At 49.4% G+C, this 24087-nt stretch overlaps 1 protein-coding gene and 1 non-coding gene across 3 annotated transcripts; both read left to right on the forward strand.

The window, feature by feature from the left end:
- The first annotated feature begins 8864 nt into the window (after positions 1–8864).
- PDYN (prodynorphin) lies at positions 8865–22570 on the forward strand. Of its 2 annotated transcripts, none has more exons than XM_061125780.1 (3): positions 8865–9172; positions 18928–19075; positions 20371–22570. In XM_061125780.1, exons 2-3 carry the CDS (start codon positions 18947–18949, stop codon positions 21016–21018), a joined length of 777 nt encoding a protein of 258 aa, XP_060981763.1. In that variant the 5' UTR covers positions 8865–9172; positions 18928–18946; the 3' UTR covers positions 21019–22570. The 2 variants fall into 2 exon arrangements, with proteins under 2 accessions (XP_060981763.1, XP_060981764.1); XM_061125781.1 differs by having other exon boundaries at positions 18931–19075.
- Positions 18091–18162, forward strand: TRNAC-ACA (transfer RNA cysteine (anticodon ACA)). Its single transcript has one exon. It is a non-coding gene; the product is annotated as a tRNA-Cys (tRNA).
- Positions 22571–24087: the final 1517 nt, after the last annotated feature.

Below are 24087 nucleotides of genomic sequence, written 5' to 3' on the forward strand. Positions count from 1 at the left end.
AGACCCTTGAGCTGTTGCCAACCGGTTATTTAAAGGGAAGTCAGGAACTGGGCTTCCCAGCTGCCCTTCGTGCTACTTTCAATATTCCTGGGTGTGCCACAGGACTGGGGGTGTGAGGTGTGCATCGGAGGGCTTATTTGCATGCTGCTGTGGCTACTCTGTATGTGTATGTGTGTGGGGGGGGGGGGGAGAAATGTGTGTGTGTGAAAGAGAGAGAGAAAGAAAGAGGGAGTCTGGGGGATGTGATTATGTTCGTTTGTGTGTCACTCTGTCTGTTCCTATCCAAATGTGTGTATATTTGGTGTGACTCTGTGTGTGTAGAGGCCTGAGGGTACTTGTGGGTCTCTGGGTGTGATTTCTGAGTACCTTTATTGGGGGAGGAATCTAGATGTTTGGTTAGAAAATGATAAATGTCAGTTGGTTAGGATGATGGAAGCTGTTCCATGGCAGGTGTTTTAATCCTGCCGTGATGTAGGAGAAGAAAAAGAAATGCAGGTTAAATCACTATCAAACCTTAAAATTTTTTTCATCTTGAAATGGGGAAGATTACCTACTAGTAATAATAATGATGATAGCAGTTTAAAAATGAACAGTATTGTAGAACTAGTCATACTAGGTCCATTTAGAGAGTAGTTAACTCTATGCCCTCTTATATGTTTTAGCTGTGTTCTCAACACAGCTCTGTACTACCCTCACACCCATTTCATAGAAGAGGGAGCTGGGCTCAAGTAACTTGCCCAGGGCCATGCTTTTGGAGGAGCAGAGCCAGGAAGAGAACTCTGGTCTATCTGACTCCAGAGACTGAACTTTTCCCATCTGCAACTGCCACCCCCCAGCTCCCGCCAAGCCCCAGACCTGGAAGGGTGAGCCCCAGAATGTGAAGTGGAGGTAGGGTGAGCTGGCAGGCAGAACAGAGTGATACAGTGGGAACACCTGAGTTCTAGGCTCAGCCGGCTGTGCAGCCTTAAGACAGTAGCTCCTCCTCCCTGGACCTCAGTATCCCCATCACTAAAATGACAGTTCGGATTCACTGGTCTGATAGGTTCTTCGACTGTGTGGGCCACAAGGCAGGGCTTGTGGGCGGCTCCCACACCACCTGGGGAGTGTTGACCTGGACGAAGGCTTGAGGCAGGGGATGTGGGGCAGGGGAAGTGGGGGCGGGAGGCAGAAGAAGAAAGAAGACGTGTGTCTACCTGGCCTATGACACTCTCTTCTTTCTTTCCCATGTGCAGTGTGTGTGCCTGCTTGGCCCTCAGCTCCCAATCCTCCCCCTTCTGCTTCTTTGTCGTGCACCTTCCTGGACTGCAGAGCTGAAAACTATTTTACTCAGATCCCTGTGAAGCTAGGGTTCTGGGTGCAGATTATGTTCTGCCAACAGCTAGACTTGTGTGAGGCCGACACGACGGAATGAAATGGAGGCCGCCTTCCCACTGCTTTGGTCGCTTCCTCCAGCCAGAGCAGACATGGAGTGGGGGTTCTGCAGCAGCATCTCAGAGCCCAGTGTCCACCCCAGGGGTGCTGAGAGGCTGTAGTGGTGGTTCCCTGGTCCCAGCTTCGGGACCCCTGGATTGTAAGGTCATTGTGGTTCTTCAGCTCACGCCGTGTGGGGATAGCATCCTGTTGGCTTGCTTTCTGTCATGTGGCTGGAGGCCTTGCAGTGCTCTGGGAGACCCAGTCTATTCTTCCAGCAGTCCTGCTCCACCTATCCCCCACCCCCAGTCCCTGTCAACACCTTTTAAAATTCCCCAATTCCCTATGTTCAATCTGTTTGTGCTTATAAAAGCCTGGATGTTTCCTTCTTCATGGAACCTGACTAATCACCATGGTACACCCCTACTCAGGCTCCAAAACCCGGCTTCAGTCTCCAGCTCCAGGATGATTGACCTCTTTTGCCAGGCTGATGTGGGTACCTCTCCTCTTGGCCAGAGGGACCCAACTCCTCCACAGTCACCCCATCTTAGACTTTCCCACATGACAGTGACATTTCCTGTTTACTTTCTGTCATCCCCACTGGACTGTGACCCCCAAAGGTAGGGACTGGGTCTTCTCAGCCATGCATCTGCGTGTTTAGCAGAGAATCTTGCCTCTGGCAGGCACTCTGGGAGCATTTTATGGAATGAATACAGAGAAGGTAGCAACTTGTCAGTTCAAAAGGATTTAGGAGAAACTGTAAGATTCATAGATTGAGAAAAAAATAGCAATTTAACCTTCCCCTTTGCCAAAAAGAAATTCACTTCTTATTAAGAGATTTTATTAAGAGCAATGTACCTGGTGGAGATCATGGCTGATGAGGGGCAGCTCTCAGATCAAGGGTCTCATTTCAGGTCTAATATCTGGGATCACTTCGTGGACCTGTCCTCCTGCTGGTGCCCAGGCTGCTCTGGAGGAATTTCAGAACTGATGGCCAGATTGATGAGGGAAAACAACTCTGGTTTTTGAGGCAGAAAGTCCTGGCGCTGCCACTCACTGGTACTGTGGCCTTGGGCAAGTGACAACACTGCCCAAGTTCAGTCCCCACCTGCAGAGTGGTGCTGGTGACATCTACATGGTAGGGTTGTTGTGAGGGGCAAATGTGGTTTAGAAGAAGCACCTATGACTGAGCTATCACCTGATGCATGGTGGCTGGGATAAGATTTCAGTCACTTGAGATTTCAGGCTCTTCCATTTTCATTTGGGCAAAAATGGTTCCCACCACTGACCTCTTGTTGGACTGTAGCTGAGGTCAAGGGGTCCCTGCGTGTGGTTATGAGTCTGAGGCCTACGGTTCTGGATTCAGAACACAGGAAAAGGGTGGTCCATTCTTCCTAAGCGCTGACTGGATTCTGGCTCAGGGCCTGTCCCCAGGTGGCTGGGAGTGACAGAGGAGCATCATGGGAAATGGCACAGCAGGGAGGGTCACGCTTTGGAGAGGTGCCAACCTCAGTGTGGGTCCTGGCTCCACACCTGAACCACTGTGCTCCCTGGAGTAGCACCCATGCTATTTCACCTCTCTGGGCCCCATTTTCTTTATTTGCAAAGTGGAACTTACAGCACTTCCCTCACAGGGCTGCTGGGAGCTTATTAAAGACAATTTATACCTGATTCTGGCATCGTGCCTGGCACAGTGAATGATGGCATCCATGCACACGCTGCTTATGGGCATCAGTGAGGAAGGAGCTCACAGCATGGGCTCTGATTAACTTGAGCTTGGTTCCCATCCATCTGAGAGCTGTGTGCCCTTAGCTGGGTCACTGCCTCTCTGAGTGCCGCTTCCTCTGACGGAGGAAGACAGCAATGGCACCCACCCTGGGGGTTTTCTAGGAGGATAAGATGACGTCACACGTGGAGACGACTCATGGGGGTGTGGAGCATCAGTAGATGCATGACAGCTATTAGCTGGAATGATAAACTTCCACGCCCAGCTGAGGCGAAGCAGGAGGAAACGGGAGGTTTGGCCCGTTGGGAAGGGACATTCTCTCCAGTTCCAGTTCAGCTCGGCTGCTGGCATCTGTCTGCACTCTTGGCTGAGGGAATGCAACGCAGCTTTCCCTCTGCCTTCTCATTGCTACTGCAAAGCTTTCCTCCTGAGGAAAGCAGCCACCTGCTTCCCCAGCCCTTTCCTGCTCCCTCCATTTTAAGTGTTTTTAAGTATACAACTTATAAGCACATTCATAATGCTGTGTAAGCATCATCGCTATCCATTTCCAGAACTTTTTCATCCCAAACAAAAACTCTGATGTTTAAGCACTATTTACACGTCCTCCCAGCCCTTAGTAACTTCTATTGTATTTTCTGTCATTATGAGTTTGCCTATTCTAAATACCTCTAAATATAGACATAGACGTGTACTGTATTTGTCTTTTTTGTTGCAGGCTTATTTTACTTATAATGTTTCAGTGTTCATCCATGTTGCAGCAAGTATCAGAACTTCAGTCCTTTTTATGGCTGAATAATAGTCTACGACATGTAGAGACTACTCCACTCGTCTGCTGATTGACGCTGGTTTGGCTCTTGTGAATAATGCTGCTGTGAACATTGGTGTACCAATATTTGTTTGAGTCCCTGTTTTCAGTTCTTTTTGGTATACACCTAGGTGCAGAATTGTGAGGCCATATGGCGATTCTATATTTAATATTTTGAGGAACCACGAACACTTTTTCCACAGCAGCTGTACTGTTTTACACCCCCTCACCACAATATGTCTGCCTTCATAATCTACACTCCACCAGCACGTACGCAGGTAACAATCAGACAAACTGACATCTCTTATCAGCCAGGGACAAACACCATAAAGAGAAATAGACCTGGGCAAAGGATCAGGATTGATGGGGCAAGCGGTGGGCAAGGGGCCTGTTTGAGGAAGTGAAGTTTAAGCCAAAACCTAGATGAAGTGACGGAGTGAACAGGAAGGCAAGAAGTGTTCCAGATGGAAGGCGCAGCACAAGCGAATTCTCCGCAGCAGGAATGTGTTCGGTTGTTTGAGGAGCAGCCGGGAGCCGGGGTGGCTGCTGAGCAGTGAGCGGGCAGGAAGCGGGAGGTCGGCAGAGAGAGGGCCCTGCAGGTGAGGAGTGTGGATCGTATTCCAAGTGAGATGAAAACCACCGGAGTGTTTTAAACAGGAGTATAGTATAATCTGAGTTACATTTGTGAAAGTATCCCTCAGGTTGCTGAAGACTCAAGTAATAGGTAGGGGCTAAAGCTGGAATGAGGGGCCAGTGGGGCTGGAGCTGTCATCCACGACAGAAGTGATGGGGGCCAGACCAGGGCGACGGAGCCACAAACAGTGAAGACATCCAATGACTTGGGTGTGAGGCCAGAGAAAGAGGGAAGTCAAGGATGGCTTCTCCTCAACTCTCCTTGCTTCCAGGCCTCTGCCCACAATGCCCTTCCTTCCCTTTGCTGGACATTTCCTACTCTTGCATCAGCTCACCTGGCTCTCACCTCCCAGACTCTGCTCCTCCCCCGCCCCCCACCAGGCTCTTCTGTCTTCCCACAGTGATCCTGGTCTCCTTCCAGCCCTGTACTCGTCACACCTCTAAGAGTGGCCTGTTCCTACATTCGGCCCCTGACCTGGATTATGAGCACAGAGAAGGCAGAATTGCACACTATGCATTGCACTTCTAGGGCCAAACACACTGTTACATTTCAATATGAGAGTAAGAGAGAGAGAGAGACTGAGCATTGCTCCACCTCAAGCACAGGCTCTGACTTTGCCTGTCCCGTGGCGGCCATGCAGCCTGCAGCTGGTGTGGGTCCTCCGAGAGCCCTGCCAGGCACATTGCAGAGTGAAGACTGGAAGCTGAGCAGAGGGTGGGGACTCAGTTCCCTGGAATCCTCCTGAGTGACCCACGGTCAGCTGCTCCCACCTTCCAGGGCAACAGGTGGATAAAGGAAAGACACAGATCTCCATGAGTGAGACGGAGCCAGGGTGGGGAAAGGCTGGGAAGTGGTCCAGCCTGGGTCAGGGCACAGGTCTGAAGTCCACGGCCTGGCTTGAGGCCATGCAGGCGGGGCTCTGCTATGTTCTATCTGCACAACTTTGAAGCTTCACACAGCCTCTGTTCCCTAAAGCAGGGTGGGGATCACATTCTAATTGCAGGGCTGTTAGGAAAAATCAAGTGTGTTAATAACTGTGAACAGTTGACAACAGGGCCTGGCATGATGGGTGGCCTTAAGAAGCTGCCTTTATATTTTCACTTTTCTATCTCCTGCCAAGTTCTTCCTTATTCCTCCCTAACAGAATGGTTTGAGGACTGGTGGTTACAAATACCTTCTTCTCTTCCGCCTTTGTTTTTGGTTCACGTCAAGATCTGAATCAGAGATGTGTGCCCTGAAGACACGGCAGAGACTGGGGGTACTCCTGACCCTGCACAAGGTAGGTGCTGTCCCTGGTCCCCAGAAGACTCGGGGACTGAAGGAGGCCATGTATCCACCAGTAACCACCAGAGTAAGCGGGGGCGTTGGGATTCGAGCCCAAGTTAGCTTGTTCCAGTTCTATGGTTTCCCATCCCACGTGCTGCTGCCGTGGGGTCTGTGATGTGATGGAGCATCGCTGAGCCCAGAGCGGGGGAGTTTTGTGACAAGCTCCTCTAGGATAGGGGAGAAGGCTGTTCCTGGCTTTGTCCTGTATGTGCGTAAGGAAGGAAAAGAAAAGCAAGTGAATGAACTGTTTGCTGTCAAGGCGGACAACAGACTCTGAGGGGGAAGGATATGAAACATTAATGACTTAAAGCAGGACTATTCACAGGATCTCCATGCCTGCTGTTTTTACTTCTCTTTATGATGAACAAAAATCAAGAGAGGCCCTATGCCTCTATTCTTCCAGTGCCTGCTGGCTTTCAGGAATGGGTATCCATGTCTTAGGGCCTTTGTCTGTTCAAGGTTATTACCAAGAGCTTCTAGAGGTAGGGTCGAGGGGGAGGAGGTGATGGTGAGCAATAAGAAGACAGAGAGCCATTGGGGTGAGGACTTGGCCTTGAGGGTAAAGAAGCTACTGCAGGTCCCAGATACTCAGGTGGCAGTGAACAGCCTCTAGCCAATCCCTCTGGGTTGCCAGGCAGGGAAGCGGCCTGAGGAGTGGCCACTAACTCACTCACTCAACCAGGGTACCCCGGGTCTTTGCATCTGCCTGTCAGCTCCAACACGCTGTTTGGGAAAAGGGATGAGGACAGAAAGGAGGACAAGATCAGATCCAAAGAGTCCTCTCTGGAAGGGAGGAGGGAAGCCTCCTCTCAAGGCTGGAGGGGAATGTGAGGGATCTGAGCTTGGGGGCTGAGGGACTGGGTTCAATTCCTCCCCCCTCCCTGTGTGTCTGGGGCCTCCCTGAACTTCAGCTGCCTAAGGGGTTCAAGGATGCACTGTGGTATCCACACCACCTGTTTGCTTGTTGTGAGGATACAATGAGCCGTGCAGAAGTGTCTGAAACATAGTCGGTGCCCAGAGAACAGCCCCTTGCATCTTCCAGCTTGTAATGAACTGGGTGCTGAGAGAAGATGATACCCTGGAGAACCGTGGGGTGTCAGGGCAGGAATGACGTTATTGATCATCAGGACCCATGGTCACGGAACCCTCATCATGCGCTCTGTGGCACATCTCTTGTTTCAGCCTCACACTATCTAGATGCTGCTATCTCCATTTTATAGGTGAGCAAACTGAAGCTGAGGCTGGAAACTTGTCTAGGGTCTCTCCCCTCATGAGCGAGAGCTGGGAGTCAAATCCACAACCTAAATAGTATTAGGCACAGCCTCTGCTACACTGTGCAGATGGAGGGACAGTCCCAGGGAAGGAAGCTCCTGCTCCCCGCTCTCCAGGGTAGGCAGAGTCAAGGCTTCAGGTCCAAGGAAGGGGTCAGATGAACCTGGGTTTGGATCCTTGCTTGGTGACTTACTTGCTGTGTGTCTTTGAGCAAGTTTCTCAGCCCTCAAGCTTCCTTTTCCTCATCTGCAAAATGGAAATAATATTCACTACCTGGCCAGGTCATGGAGACTGAACTGAGCAACACCGGCTAACTGCCCAACACAGCATAGGTTCTTGTGAAATGGGCAGCCCCTCCTGACCTCTGAAACAACGGCGCTGCCCACCATCAACTGCTTATCTGCAGCTGACTGAGGGGAGAAGCGTGTTCTCTTCCAAACTTAGAGACCCCCCCTCCCCTACACGCTGGAAGGTATCTGGAGCCACGAAAGGTGCAGTCTTCAAACTGCTCCCCGCACAGGCTGAGGGTGCACACGAGGTGGGTTTGCTCCCCGCCCATAGTGCATGCAAAGGCACCCTGTAGCCCAGATTTTGAGGAGGATTTCATGATATTCCTTCTGTGTTGCCGACAGAGAAAAATAAACTGCGGCTCCTGGCTGCTGGGGAAGGGCTGTGCATCTGCCAGGGCTGGTTGCGCCTGGCACCAGCTCAGGCATGTACCAGAGTCGACTGTCAGTGGCAGGCAAATGTACACACAAAAAACATTCCAGGACACACATGCACCAGCCAGGCACGGAGCCACCACAGCACGCAGCGCAGGGCCACTCACGCCCCTGCTGGCTTCCCCTGCCTCTTCCCTTTCTTCTCACAGGACTCTCATAGCCTCCGTCTCTGCATCTGTTCCTCGTGTGGCTTCTGAGTTTGTCTTCTGTCCTGGCCGCTTTATCTCTCTTCCTCTGACTGTCTCTCCGGGTTTCCTCTCTCTGACCATCGACACTCTCCTTGTGTGTCTGTGTTTCTCGGACTCTTTTCTTCCCTGCTTTGTCTGTAATGCTCCCTGTCTTCCGACACGGTCTCTCTCTGTCACTGATTCTCTCTGAATCTTTGTTTTGCTCTCTGTTTCTCTGACTCTCTCCCTCTGTCTCCTTCTGTCTCTGTATCTTTCTGATTCTCTCTGTCTCTTATCTGTTTGTCTGTCTGACTCTGTGTCCATCTGTCTCTTTATCTCTCTGTTTCTCTCTGTCTCTTGATCTCTTTGTCTCCATATCTGTTTGTCTGTCTGTTTCTCTCGCTCTCCATCTGCCTCTCTATCTCTGTCTGACTCTCTCTGTGTATCCATCTGTCTCTTTATCTCTCTGTCTCTCTCTGACTCTGTCTCTCTCTGTCTCTTGTCTCTTTCTGTCTTCATATCTGTTTGTCTTTTTGTCTCTCTCTCGGTCTCATCGGTCTCTATATCCCCGTCTCTCTCTCTCTCTGAGTCTCTCTCTGTCTCTCTAACTCTTCCTGGCTCTGTCCTTCCCCACCTCTCTCTCTCTTTTTTTCTGTGACACTCTCCTGGAAATGCATCAAAGACTGAAGTGGCCGGATTTCAAGTGACAAACAGCACTACACACAGGATCCACCCCCCTCCCAACGCGGCTGCCTTCCTCCCCCACATCCCTTGTCACGAAGAGAAGCCTATTGTGTGGGGCCCAGGGAGTTCGAGTTGAAGGGCCCGGGGGTCTGCGCCTCTGACTGCTCTGAGCTACTTCCCCATTGGCTCTGAGCAGCGTGCGCTGAGCAAGGTCTGAGTGACAGGAGGAGGCTCTAGTCCATAAAAGGGGGGCCGAGGCACCAGAACTGCCATTCTAAGGGGCTTTGGCTGTGCGCACAGCTGCCTCTTTGGCACCTCCTTCTGAGCCGGAGTCAAGATAACCCCTGAGCCTTGGACCAGTCACCTGCTGCCACCACCCTCCGACCTGCTGGGCCTGAAGCTGCCCAGGGACAAAGAGGAACACAGGTAATATCCAGAGGGTGCTGCAACCCTCTCTCTTGGTTTTATTTATTTTTTCCTGATTCTCTGAACCTGGAGAAGGTGGGAGCTTGGGCTGGGGAATTTCAGGTTTGGGTCTGACTGTCCGGCAGAGGTAGTAAGAGTTGTGCGGTTAGTTTACAAAAGCCAGGTCAGTTCGAGACAGACTGCTCTTCAGAATTTCCTTCTCTGTACAGCCCTGTCTTGAACAGGTGGGTTGCTCCTTCCCAAGAGGACCACCCCTCGGTTTTGTCTGCGGGGTGCTTCTTCTTCTGGCAGGCTGCCTCTCCACAGCGGTGTCCATGTGAGAGCAGGATGCCCTGGGTGAAGGAAATGAAAGGTTTAGATCATCAGGGTAATTTTAAAGGTCAGTGATTCTCGCTGGACTTACAGAACAAGAGCTTGGGGACATTAACGAGATGTCAGAGCTCTGGCATTTACCATGTATCATGTACATCAATGTACAACCAAGTTCAGCCTTTTCATTCTTTTCGGATCGTGTTTAATTGCTGACAGGGTGCTGACTTGAGTGGCTTCCTATGATGTGATTTTACACAGAAGTGAAGTTTGGGGTTGTTTTGTTGGGAGGGAACAGGCAGAGAGAATGATAGCATGCCAGGAGACATAGGCTTAGCAGGATGTTTCTTGTCAGTCTTACTTTGAGAGGACTTGTTGCTTTCTTGTAAATTATAGGCAGAGGAGTCAAGGCTAGGTGGGGAGGAAACTCGGATGGGAAAGACATTTGCTCTGGTAAAAAGATATCTGCATTCAAAGAAATATTATTGAATCTCAAGGTCTGATTCGCAAAAAAGGCTGGTGAGCTTCAGGGGTGGTGGTGGGAACCTGCTGATGACTCCCAGATTGAATAGTAAATTCTGTGACCTCAGACTTTTTCCTGGGTATCTTTTGTGTAGAATCTCCAAGCTTTACAAACATTCCTTAATTAAGCCTCCAAGCTTCCCAAGAGAAACAACCTCTTCAGGTTATTGGATTTGATTTCAGTTTCCTTCCCACAGACCAAAAGTCTTCATTACCACTTTTTTCCCAAGGGTTGGGAAAATACACAAGTCTTGTCTTTCTAATTTGACAGGCTTTCCAGTGAAGATCTGTTGCCAAACGTTACAGAATGTCAATCCTCTTCTCTCCATTTTCTCCGCCCCCCGCGCCCCTGTGCCACCGCTGCACCTTCCATCTCCTTTCCCTCACCTTCTCCCCCCCCAGTCCCACCCCACCTTGTCTTTTGTTCTATTTTTACAGGTCATTTATCTCCAGGCTTTGAGATCTGCGTAGGGGAGCTGTTGCAGCAGCCCTAGCCGGGTGAGCTGTGCCGCCTGGGGGAGGTTGCTGAAGGGATCTCAAGCCCACTGCTTTGCCCCAGAGGAGCTAGAGGTGTGATGGGTGGCAGGTGAATCCTGTGTTTCCACTACAGCTGGGAGGGGATACCACGGAGACTTCTTAGCAGAATCAAGCACATTGTTTAGTAGAGTGGGCAAAGGGACCAGCTCTGAGGCTGGTCCCCTTAAGCATATGGAGAGGAATTAGGGTCTTCAGGAGCCAGGAATTTTTCATTTGACATCTAAATGGGCATCTCACAACACCCAAGACAGTGTTGGGTTCTGGTCCCAGATCCACCACTCATTTTGCTGTGTGACTGGGCACAGGAGCACTCCCTACTGAGCAATTGCTCCTCTGAGCCATAAGGACAGTGATTTTACCTCCTGAGGTTATTGTGAGATTCTCATGGGGTACAATAAGATGCCCGGCATTTAGGTACTCAGTAAATGCTAGTGTGACTCCTCAAGTTTTCACTGCTCAAAGTTTCAGAAATGGAGCCATCCCCTCCCCCCAACCTATCATCCCACTCCATCACGCTGTGCATTACATCCAAGAAATATGATGCAGCGTCTAATACTTCTGTTTGCGGGGCCAGCACTCCTCTCCCTGCCCTCCCTCTTCTCTCCACACCAACAGAAGACATTATATCTTCAGCTCCTGCCTTAGGTTTGAAGTGTCTTCTTGATTGATCCTCTCTCCACACCGCCCCCTCCCCCACCCCTGCCCACTGCCCACCTCTTGGGTCATTCTTGCACAATTATTGTATTTATTAGATGTCTTCCATCTTCCAAGCAGGATCAATAGTTGGTGATTTGATTCCATCGCATGTCTGAGAAAGTGCAGTCAGCTAGCTGATATCTTTCACCATTTTCCCTCATCCCAGCCCATAAATGTTGGCTAATCTCACTGGATCTGACAAAGGGCTAAAACGATTTCACTGCGACAGAGTTGGCCTTTGTGACAGGCAGTAAACATCGCTGGAGGCACTCAGGTAAGCCCAGGATCAGGCCCTGGAGATGGAGAAGTGTCCCTGGCTACTATGAAGTTAGATGTCATTAATCCCTCCAGCCTGGGTCCAGATGGATGCTCCTGGGGGCAGGGCAATGGCCCAGGGCCATGAGGCACATCTCTTGGCTCAGGAGGCCTTTCCCTGGATCTTTCTAGCCATCCCACTGGCCGGAGTGGTTACGGCAGGCCACAGGCTTCCTCACCAGGGGCAATGTGTTCATCAGCATTGAGTCCCTTGGCCTATTATTGGACAGTTTGATTTAACCTGACAAGATCTTACAGAGCAATCATTGTGTGATTGGACCTCTGGTCCACTGGCCACTAGAAATACAAGGGCAGAACAGAGGGTTGTTGGAGAAGGGAATTGGTGTTTGTGATTCACATAGGAGACCAACCTCCTGATCAAGGCTCTCTGCTTTCTCTCCATCCCACCTCTTGTCCCCTCTCCTCAGCCTTCCTCTTCTTTATACTTTCTCCCTCTCATTTCCATTCACCCTCTCCCCATCTCTGCTGCTTCTCTGTATTTTCTTTTCCCTCATGGCCTGTCATCTTACTCTCTGCTTTTCTAGGCTCTTCATCTCTTTCTCTCCATATGCAGCCCTTGGCCACTCTCCTTGCTTCTCATCCTCTCTTCCCTCTGTCTGTCTTTTCACCTCCATCTCTCTGTCCACCCTCCACTGCTTTTCTCCCCATCTCTTAATTGTGTCCGATAACAAAAGGTCAGAATTCCATAGGAATCCTGCTCTCAAAAAGCATTCTTTCAAAACTATACTTAATGATCCAGTCATGACCATGGTTTGCAGGGTGGTCCCCCTGTCTAACCTCTAGGTTGATGATCCATTCTTTGTTAATGACTCTAAAGGCCTAACAAAAGTGCTATTTTCCAGTTTGGGGGGATTCTGTTAGCCAGCCCACTGGAGACCCACAAAGGTGAACTTTATGTATTTTCGAGTAGGGTCGAATTCCTGGAACAGTCTGATCTTCAGGACCGTGATCGTGCCTAGAGTTCAGGCGGTTTGTGGAGCAGAGCCTCAGGCTGATGCTAAGCAAGCCTGCTCCCTGTGGCCTGGCCTGTTGGCCCAGTCATTTTGCTTCTCCAAGTCTCTGTTTTTCCACCTAGTAGATGGGCTAATAGTGCCCAGTCTACCAGATCCTGCTAAAGGATGTTGTTGTTGAGATACAGGCCCCTTGCTGTGCCCTCAGAAGGGCATGAGGAGGACTCAGAATCCTGTCTCAGCTACACACCTGCTTGGGCCTTGGGGTGGGGTGTGGGGGGCTCTGTCACAGGGTCCTCACTCTTCCACCAGGAACCTGAGCCTATAATACTAGCACCTGCCCTGGAGGGTCCATGGGAGACTGGGGTCTGGCCCAAAGTGGCAGCACAGCGCTTGCTGGAGTCATGGCCTGGGTGTGGGAGGCTCCAATTCTGTCTCCATTTCCCTCCTGACTCATGATGTGACCTTAAACAAGTGACTTCATTTCTACCTTTTCCCATTTCCTCTTCTATCAAATAGGGATAATCATATGCGATAAAGTGCTCAGAGAGATAATTGCGATGTTAAATCAAGCCATTATTATTCCTTGCTGGCTTTTTAAATGAAAAAGCTCGCTGCTCCTCAGAGTCCTCTGACTATAAGGTAGAAATATTGAGAGGGGAGAAGAGGGCAAGCAGTCCCTTCCCTTTGAAGGAACTCTGGGCCCTTGATGAAGAAAGATCTATGGTGCGCTGGCCTTTGTTGGGACCATCCAGGGGCCCGAATGGAGCCACGACGGGGAGGTGACATGCAACCCACTGACAGATGAGAAGACGGGGGCTTGGAGAAGGGGACGATTTCTCTCTGATTTCCCCAAGAAAATCAGCTTCAAAACTATTAGAATAATTAGATTTATAAAATGGCTATAAAATAATGAAAGCAGGGGTCAGCAAGCTTTTTCTGTAAAAGACCAGACAGTTACACTTATGGGCAGTCTGGCATCTGTTTCAATGCTCAGCTGTGCTTTTGTCACAAGACACGCTATAAACAAACGGATGGTGTATGAATCAGGGTTCTCCAGAGAAACGGAAATGGTGGGATGTATACATATAGTGAAAAATTTATTAGGAGTGGATCATGTGATTATGGAGGCTGACGAGTCCAAAGTGTCCTTTTCCCTTAGGGGAGAGTCACCCTCCTCCCCCGCCAGCCCCTGCTTTCCTGGCTGGGCTGTCATACTGTGCCTGGAGGTGGTGGCTGAGGAAATGCTTCCTAAACTAGCAAGTGCAGAAGTTTCCCTTTGGGAGACCCTTCTGAGGCTCCTTCACCATAGACTATGCAAGCCCCCCATCTCAGCCCCCTCCCCGGGGTCTGTGCGCTGACTCACTGCCCCTTGAGCTCATTCAGCAGACTCACTTCTGCATCTCACACAGAGGTGAACAGCCAAGTTCCTTTTCTCCTGCCTCCTCCCAAGTCAAGAATGAGCCGGCAGGGCTATCTCTGATGTATGACTTCCAAGCTAATCCTCACAGCAAAGGCGAAAAGGCTCCCTGGGGGGACTCAACTGACGTTGCTCAATAATTTGTTTATCCTACACAAGGAAGGAAGCAGGATGGTTTAGGAAAACCTCAGGGCTGATGTGTTGCTGTTAGACACCAGAGAGATCCATTCGGAGGCCTAACTCTCCCCCTAACAAGCCAAGGAAACTTGGGCAAGGAACTTCTCTCCCACCCTCAGTCTTGTCCCACATACAGTGGGTATGCAAGCATGAGTGTTGTGAGGGTGAGAATAATGCATGTAAAGTGGTAACACACAGCCTGGCACTGAGGATCGATGTGACCATGAACAGAGAGCTCTCAATGCAACAGTACATGGTAGGGTCTCTACACGCGGCAGTTAATTCATTCAACACCTCTTTTTGGTTTGTTTCTCCAATGTTGGAGGTCCTATGTTATTACCCCTTTTTGCCTTTTTCTTTTCCATCTGCTGTAGCCCAAGTGAAGTTGGAATGGATCCTTCATACTCCCCCTGTTTCCTCCTCTACCCCCATCCGCTCTTTCTGTGTCTTCCCCTCGACAGCCTTGCCTCTCTCTCCGCTGCTCCTGTGTCTCTAGTCACTTCCCCCTCTCTCCCTCCCTGTTCTGTCTCTGACTGGTTTTCACTTCCTCCCTGTCCCCTCCTTCCCTTACTTCACTCCCTTGGTCTCATTCCCCTTCTTCCTCTCTCCCCTTTCCTACCTGCCTCTTCTCTTCCCCCTGGCCTGCCCCCACCTCTTCCTATGGTTTCATTAACATCTGCTGAATTTCTTTAGCAGGTATTGGTTTTAGACATCCTGTGGACCCGTGAGGTTTCTCTGGGGGCACAGAAGTGTGAGTCAGAAAAATTCAAACTGGGTTTCTGAGAGATGCAGGGTTGCCTGTTATTCATTCTACACATGTGTGCTCTTCTTGTTCCTGTTCTAGCTCTGCATTCGGTGCAGGGGACATCATCCGTTCATTCATTCATTTAACAATCTAACTTCCTTAGTTTTCCCATTACATTAGAATGAAATGCAAGCTGCACGTTGGCCTGCAAGGGCTGACACCATGCGGCCTCTGCCCAGGTCTCCTGTCTCCTCCCTTACGCTGTTCCTGTCATCCTCACACACAGCCTCTCTCACCTCAGGGCCTCTGCACTTAGAGTCTGCCCTGGCAGGGAACTCAGAAGGAGGCAGTTGTGTGATACACGGAGAGCTGTGAGCAGTCAAAGGAGAAGCCTAACCTAGACAGACTTCCTGAAGGAGGTAACTAAGATTGAGTTTTAAAGAACAATGAGAGGCAGGCAGGTCAGAGGGAGACAGGAGTGTGGAGGTGGTGATAAAGGTGCTCCATGTGCAAAAGTTTGGGGGACAGGGCACAGAGGGCATTTCTCATCGAGCTGCAGGTGATGTGGTCAGGCCCAGGTCAGATGGCGCGCACACCCAGCCTGCCTGCGTGTCCTTGCTGGGGCTGCTTGCTTAGATGTGATCTCTCTGTGCCTCTACTTACTCCCTGTAGAACGGGGAGAATATTGGTCCCAGCCTTAGGGGGTTATTACGAGCACCCCTTATACTGAGACACACACAGGACTCAGCAGAGGGCCCAGCACGTGGTAAGCCGGGTCAATGGTGGCTCTCCTTGGCAGGAAGGCCCTGGACAGCCTGGCTAAGGGGCAGGTCCTCTCAAAGTTGATGGAGAAGCCAAATGCAGGGCAGGGTGCAGTCAGACTGGATTCAGAATTGTCCTCTGGTTGCCTGTGGAGGGTTCTCGGGGGACAAGATTAGAGGCTGTTCTGGAAGCAGGAGGAAGGAGCTGGAGGCTGGGGTGCCTTGAAGGAGCTGGGGCCATACCTGGTGGTTAGGAAGGTGGGCTCTGGAGCCAGACTGCCTGGGTGCAAATTCCAGCTTTTCTGCTAACTAGCTGTGGAGTCTTTGCAGGTGTCTTAACTCAGTTTTCTCGTCTGTGAAGTGGGCATGACAATAGTACCCACCACACACAGTTGCTGTGAGTATAAATGAGTTCATTCATGAAAGTTACTCAGAATATCATGAGTGCTCACTAACCATCAAATCGGCTAGAATGATCCTTGCTGGATATAAAGGAAATGGATGAAAGAAAGGGATGCTGTCACTGTATTTGCGTGGGACAGTGAGATCTCAAATCCAGCTTCCTACTGTAGCCACCGAGCAGAAAGCTTCCAGCCAGGAGTAAGAGGGCGTTGCTGCTGCCCATCCCCAGTGGATGAGCAAGACCTTGCTAATCTTGTACCAGGCCAGCCCAGCCATCGCTGATAGGAGGAAAACATGAGCTGCTGCTTTATATCTGCACATAAACAGCACAGCTCACTGACCTGGAACCCAAATCCGCTCAGCAGTTGATAGAGCATGAGAAAAACTCAAGGAAGGAGAGCGGCGTGGATGGACACAGGCCCGCCTACGTGAGGTTTTTTCTCTGAGCTTCTGTACCTAGGAGAACAGAAATAGCCCAGCCTCAAGAGAGGCAGATGAGCCTGAGTTCTCACCTTTGATCGCTGTGTGGCCTCAGGAGATTTGCCAAGCCTCTCTGAGCACCAACTTTCTCATCTACAAAGTGGGGCTAAGAATGCCCACCTCTTACAACTGGCAGGTGGGTTGGGAATAATATACAAGAAAAAGCCTTGTGCATGGGGCCCTCTGGACCTCGTGGAGGTTTCAGCTGTTAATAAATCAAAGTGGTTCTAGAACCTGTAGTCATTACAAGCACACATGTGGTGAGTCAAAGAGAATGGGCCTGCACCCCACTTTCACCACTCACTGGAGGGCATGGGGAACTCACAGAACTGGAAGTGTCCTTCTCACTGGGCATGGATAGATGAGACAACAGACGTAGGGGCTCAGTCAAGGCCTGAAGCACCTCGATGGTGGCTGGGCTCCTCATCAGGCATGCTTTAGAGGGAAACCTCCTGTGTGCTCTGAGACCAGTTCTGGGCTATGGCATGGAGCCCTGGAGCCACAGGTGGAATCTCATAACTCCCCCTCCTCACCTGAGCAAACAGGGCATTGTGCAGGAGGATCTGGGGGATGGAGCGGGGAGGAGGACAGCTGTCTCTGAGAGCGGCGACGGAGGCAACAGATTACAGGGACCAGGCTGGAGAGTGTGTTGCAGCCCTGCCCATTTCCAGTTCTGTGCTCCTCCTTGGCAGCTTTGCATCTTGATATTTGGTTTATAAGGAGTTAGCTATGAAAGGAACAGCTTTCAATAGACTCTTTGTGAAGCATTAATTCATCTGCTTAGGATTTATTGAGGGCCTACTATCTGCTGGTCAGAGTTGTGTGTGCTGGGTTATAGTGGGGAACACGCCAGTTAAGGTCTGTGCCTGCAGGGAGCTAATATTCTAGGGGAGAGATGTAATAAACAATGACAAGCATCGAACAGTAGGATAGTCTGAGATGGTGAGTGTTCCGATGAAAACAAAAGCACAGGAATGCAAGAGGAACCAGGAAGCCATGCTAAACCCGCGGGTCAGCAAACATCTCCCAGGTGATGTGACACTGTATTCATTTAGTTTACAAGGAGTGAGCCAGGTAAAAATCTGAGGCCACAGTACCACAGATGGAGAAACAGGGAATTAAAGGCCCTGAGGTAGGGGCAAACCTGGCATGTTTGGGGAACACAGAGAAAGTGTTTCAGAGATGAAAACAAGTCACAGCTCCTGCCTTCGTGGAACCAAAGTTTAAAGACTCACATAGGTAGTTACTGAGTAGTGGAATAGTTTAAAAAAGGAGGCACAAATCTCTGGAAAAATACAAAGGAGGAACATCCCTTCCACCTAAGAGATCAGAGGAAGCTGCCTGGAGGAGATGACATCTACTCTAGGACCAAAATGACAGATAACAGGAGAGGACAGGAGGGGTTCCTAGGAAGAGGATTTTCTAGGAGGATTCTCTGGCCCTAGCATGTGCAAAGGGCCAGAGGTGGGACAGGCACTGCTCCATTCATTAGGGGATTTACAAGTAGCTAAATGTGGTCAGAATGCAGAGTTGAAGAGCTGGCTATAGGGTTAGAATTGAGGGTGTCTCTGACATTTAGTACTTCCCTGGTGGCTCAGATGGTAAAGCGTCTGCCTACAATGCAGGAGACCCGGGTTCAATCCCTGGGTTGGGAAGATCTCCTGGAGAAGGAAATGGCGATCCACTCCAGTATTCTTGCCTGGAAAATCCCATGGACGGAGGAGACTGGTAGGCTACAGTCCTTGGGGTCACAAAGTCAGACACGACTAAGTGACTTCACTTTTCTGACATTTAGGAGAAGGGCCCAGCCTGACCCAATCCAATGGTTCTGATTCTGGAATTGATATACCAAGAAGGGCATTTCAAGGTGGGCAGGGGGGACCAGCATGGAGATCGGTGAAGGTGGAGCCATGGCTGGGGCAAGGAGGAGTGCTGGCGTGGGAAATGTCCACAGCAGAAAGGACTGGGCTGGGGCCAACCTGGGGAATGGGGGAGACGGGCAGGGGGTAGAAGCTTCAGAGAATGCAGAAAAACAGATAGCCACGTCTTCTAGCTTGGTGAATGGTCAGAATGGGTTTCAATCCTTGTCCACTTCCTAGCTGTGTGAGCAATCGCTTACCTTCTCTGAGCCTCCACTTTCCTATCTGTCTAACGGTACAACCCACATTAAGAACTATTGTGCAGCTTGAATGTGAGCATGTAGGAAAGCTCCTAGTACACTGGGGCACTCAGCATGTTAGTTCCCTTCCTTGACCACTGGCCTTGGGCACCCACTGCTCCTCCTTTCTTGGCTGTAGAATGGGAACAAGAATGGTTGCCTTGCAGTGCAGTGCTGCCAGCAAGAGTTCGCTTTGCAGGCTAAGGACACACCCCACAGAGTAGGCGATCACAGATTTCATTTCCTCTTTCTCTCTCTCCAGCAGGAAGAGCCAAGACAGAATGGTGTGGCAAGGGCTGGTACTGGCTGCTTGCCTGCTCGCACTCCCCTCTGTCTCAGCGGACTGCCCGGCCCAGTGCTCCTTGTGTGCTGTGAAGACACAGGATGAGCCCCAACCCATCAACCCCCTGGTGAGTTTCAGGCAAGGCTCCTCAATGCCAGAGTGCATGGAAGGGACAGTCCGTGTGTGGAGCCCAGAGAGAGGAGGTAGCACGCCTGGGCAGCTGTGAGCCTGTTCTGTAGGCTCATCCCAGACTGTGAAGAATACATCCTGCCCTGTGGTCAGTCTGGGCAGCAATGGACAGTTGTTTTCCAGACTCCTGTTCCCTCCCCAGACCTTACTGCCATAGGCACACTCAGGTCTGGGAGCAAAGATCAGGTTTCCAGGGAGCCTGTTGCCTGATAACAAGGAATGTCGTTCATGAGGTGGTGTTGACTTTGGGTGTTGGCAGCCCAAGATGAACTTTTCAGGGCTTCTCACAACCAGGCTGATGGGCATTCCCAAATCTAGTCAATCTCCTGGAAGGAGCTCTTTACACCACCGCTTGGCTGGCCTTGCTGGCTTTACTTTGAATCAAGCTCCTCCCTGTGCCTCTCCCACAACAACAGATAGCTGTAATAAAGTTTCAAGGCTGTGGTGGACAGGACATGGGCTTTGGTTCTGCCAGTTTCTAGTTCCATGACCCTGGAACCCCCTCTCTGAGCCTCAGTTTCCTTGCATGCAAAATGGGAGTGATTCCATGAGCTGATGATGCAAAGTATTAAGTCTAGCCACTCTTCACTGAGATGCACACAGCGCACCATGTATTGGTTTGATCTCAGAAGTGCCCAGTGCTTAAGTATGATGACTCATGGCATTAGAACATGGGTTCAAGTTCCAGTACTGTCTAGTATTGTCACTGTGGTCACTCTTATTATCAATACCATCATCATCATGTTTGAGTCCTCACTACTTTTTTGAAGTAGATACTGTCATCCCAGGTTTAATGAACCCTTAAACAACTTCTTATATGTGTTCTTTCCACCATTCTGCATTGCTTCTATTCCTCTGTATAAAATGTTTGCAGCATCCTTTATACCCAGGAAAGGTTGGGGGAACCAAGTAGTCCCTCTGGAGTCAGAAGCAGAAGATTATGGATGAGCCCAGCAGAGCACTATGGGAAGATCTTCCTTCCAATTTTCACAGTGTCATCTGTAGCCTTGGGCCCTTGGAAAAGCTGTTTCATCTCTCCTCATCCTCCACATGGGCATAAAGTCACTTACCTTTAGGCACCATTGGGAGCATGAAAGTGGGTGGCCTGGGACTTAGTAATGGTTTTTTAATTTTATCAGACACTAGACAGGGGACTCTCTGGAGCAGGAGCTTGTGGCTTGACAGTTTGATGGAGGTGGCATTACCACTGTGGTCTTCTGGGGTCTCTTGCAGGTTTGCTCCCTGGAATGCCAGGCTGCCCTGCAGCCTGCTCAGGAGTGGGAGAGGTGCCAGGGCCTTCTGTCTTTCCTCACTCCCTTCACTGTTGGGCTCAATGGCAAGGAAGACTTGGAAAGCAAGGCAGTTTTGGAAGAGTCCAGCAGTGAGCCGGCCAAGCACATCAGGCCCTACTTGAAGGAACTAGAACAAAACAGATTCCTTCTCAGCACCCCAGCAGAGGAGAACGCTCTAAGCAGCAGCCTGGCAGAGAAGCTCAGGGGTCTCTCTGGCAGGCTGGGGGAGGGTGCAGAGTCTGAGTTGAATGGGGATGCTCAGCTGAACGATGGTGCCCTGGAGGCTGGAGCGCGGAATTCTGATGAGGAGGAACCCAAGGAGCAGGTCAAACGCTATGGGGGCTTTTTGCGCAAATACCCCAAGAGGAGCTCAGAGGTGACTGGGCAGGGAGCTGGGGAAGGGGAGGGGGATGAGGTGGGCCATGAGGACCTGTACAAGCGCTACGGGGGATTCTTACGGCGCATCCGTCCCAAGCTCAAGTGGGACAATCAGAAGCGCTACGGTGGCTTCCTCCGGCGTCAGTTCAAGGTGGTCACTCGGTCTCAGGAAGACCCCAGCGCCTATTACGAAGAGCTTTTTGATGAGTAAACACCTCCACATCATGGAGTTGAGTCAGGAGCTTCCCATAATGCCCTGGAGATTGGAGTGAACTCATTCATCCGCCCCTATGGTCCCCATCCCCATGCTCAGTTCAGCATTGTCTACAAGACTTCCAAACCTAGTCTGCCTCTCTTCTGCCCAGATGCCGTGTTTGTCCAGGTCAGTGAGGGGGGAGGAGGGAGGTTTCCCTCTCCAGTAGGCTTAGTGCTTGCCTTCAACCCTACATCTGTAAAACTACCAGCAGCAGCAGCTTTGCTATCAATTCACTTTATATGACTCCCCCGTCCCAGGAATCCAGACTGACCTCTTGATCCCTCTGGATCTATGATCAAGTATTCTGATCAATGCCCCTCAGAAGAAAAATGAACATTCCCCCTCCCCATGCAGATATATATATATATATATATATAAAATAAAACATATAAAAGGTAGAAATTTAAAACAAAATAGATATATAAAAATCCTAACAGTTTATTCTCAAACCTCAAAAGCTCTCCCTACTATAGAGACCACGCTTTAGGCAAAAAGCTCAAACACTGCTTTTTATTGGAGCAGGAATTTCTACACTACAGAGTTCAGTCTCCCAGTGGGTTAAACGTTCAGTCAGTGTACTCTGAGTTCGTGCTGTTTAGAAACACACCTTTTGAAGAACCTGGTTCCTGGACTCCAGTCCATGTTGATACCCTGGACAGCACCCAACTTCTCACAGGAGAGGACGGGAGTGAAAAATCTCTTTCCAAAATGGTTAATGAGAGCCACTCGCCTTCTGAATGCTGAAACAATCAAGCAGGAGTGAGGCAAACTGATTTGTTCTGTGCAACAGATTCAAAATGTGGACCAGTTCCCTCAGCCCTCATTAAACTAATTAAACTGATCGGTATCACACTCCAACCCCAGGATGAACTGATGCTGAGTCAAGTTGATGAGGTTAAGCACAGCCATGTTCTTGAGCAGCTGAATCTGCCGCCAAGAGTCCAAGCCATCTGGCCAAGCATATGCATTGGGCCTTGGGTAAGGGAATCCAGAAGCAACAGCTAGAAAGGGGAAAAAGTCCTCTTTAGCTCTCACGGCAATTCTTTCCTCTTAATGTCTCAAAATGAAACTAGAAAGAGGAATGAAATGATTAAGTGCTTGAGGCCAAATGAGTTCCTTGATTCAAATAACCCAGAAGCAGAGGAAGTGACCTTGACCTAAGTCCTCTCCTCTCCTCTCTCTCTCCCTGTCTCTCTGTCTCTGTCTGTCTCTCAAACCTCTCTCTCTCTCTTCACTGTACCCAGGCAATATGGTTTGGTTTGTGGATCCAGGAGGCTGGTCTAGACGGGGAGGAAATGAACTTGAGTTTGGTTATTTTGTATAAGATGCTACTGAGCACACTTCTTCATGCACAACCCTCGGGCCTCTCTCATGATGTTCTGAAATGTATAGATTGTTTTAGAATTATTTTGTGTGCTTCTCAACATCCCATTTTTTCAATTTACTTGGAATTTCCTTAGTTCTTAACAGGCTTGTGTTATTTCCAACTCCTTCAGTACAATAAATAAAAAAAAGATGCTGATAACTTGGGCTCTGTGTGTATATGTGTGTGTGTGTGGTTGGGGGGGGGGTACCTTAGTCCCCAAGAATGATAAGACCCTTTTCAGAAAAGAGTGATGGGGAAAGGGGGGAAAAATTATATATATGTGTATATATATATATATACACATACATACACACATATATTCAAGTTTAAGAACTAAATGTAGGATAACAGAAAGAGCACAAACTTCAGACTACCCTAGTCCTAATATTGAAATCTGTTTGACCTTAGGTAAGTCATGTGACCTCTCTGAGCCTTTGTCCCTTCCTCCGTAGAATAAAGATGAACAATGCCAATTTTGTAAGGTGGCTGTGAGGGTCAGGTGTGATCAAGTACGCAAAGCTCCTAGAACATAGTAGGCACTCAGTAAATGATGGTTTCTTTCTTATATTGCCTTAAGGAATAGTGACAAAGCTCAAACATATGGCAACACAGTGGGGAGAGGTAAGGGGGGTGCTGTCTCCTGTGCTGCATGACCAAGCAGGAGGGGAAATGTCTCTAGACAAGAGGGGGTGTCCTAGGGATGAAGACTACTCTAGAAAATGCGGACACAGCGTCCTTTACTAAAATGGTATCTTTCGTTAAACAGCATAGATGAGATGTCTTTAATTAAGACTAGAAGATTCAGTGGCTACCGACCTATGGGTTCTGCTTGGATACTGCTTTTCTGAGTAAATCCATAGAAAATGTAGAGTCAGGGAGATCTCATTCATTTCCTCAATTATTCAACAAAGTAGTAACTGAAGGCATTTTACCGGGTGCTAGAGGTACAAGAAAACAAGATGGATAAGGTCTCAGCTCTTATGGAATTTTTTTTCCATTTATTTTTATTAGTTGGAGGCTAATTATTTTACAATATCTTATGGAATTTATAGCCCAGGGGGGAGACAGAAATAAACAAGTAGGCAAATATTAGTATAAAGCTAAAATTAAAAATAAATTTAAATAAAATTTAAAACATTGATAATTGCTGTGAAGGAGACAACTGGGACTTGGTGATAATGGAAAACTGTGGTAGGAGAAGAATCTCCCTAAGGTATACAGGAAATCCTTCTCAAGGAATATTCCATTCTTGATATTCATAGGATTAGCAAGTTGGAAAGAACATAAGGTTGAGATTATCTCCTCCAACCACCTACCCTCTGCCCAAATTGACAGACTAAGAAATTTTGATCTGCTTGAACACTTACTTAGATTTCACAACATATAATTAATAATTCCATACTGGAAGTTTCCATCTTTCTGTTGAGTTAAAATTTAGATTTCTGTTATTTTTACTCATTGGGTCCTGATCTTGCTGTCTGCTGGCCTAGGAGGTTCTCTAAGGGAGACTTTTCTGTTACATGCAAACAAATGATGCCTGAAAAGTGGAAGTGTTAGTCGCTCAGTGGTGTCCAACTCTTTGGGATCCCATGGACTATAGCCCACCAGGCTTCTCTATCCATGAAATTCTCCAGACAAGAATACTGGAGTGGATTACC

This window comes from Dama dama, chromosome 23 (assembly GCF_033118175.1).
Source record: "Dama dama isolate Ldn47 chromosome 23, ASM3311817v1, whole genome shotgun sequence".
NCBI lineage: Eukaryota > Metazoa > Chordata > Mammalia > Artiodactyla > Cervidae > Dama > Dama dama.

Excerpts from the sequence above, each read along its gene's own strand:
- PDYN (XM_061125780.1), top strand. The coding sequence starts at position 18,947 with ATGGTGTGGCAAGGGCTGGTACTGGCTGCTTGCCTGCTCGCACTCCCC. Across the intron at positions 19,076-20,370 it reads CCCAACCCATCAACCCCCTG|GTTTGCTCCCTGGAATGCCA; the intron begins GTGAGTTTCAGG and ends GGTCTCTTGCAG.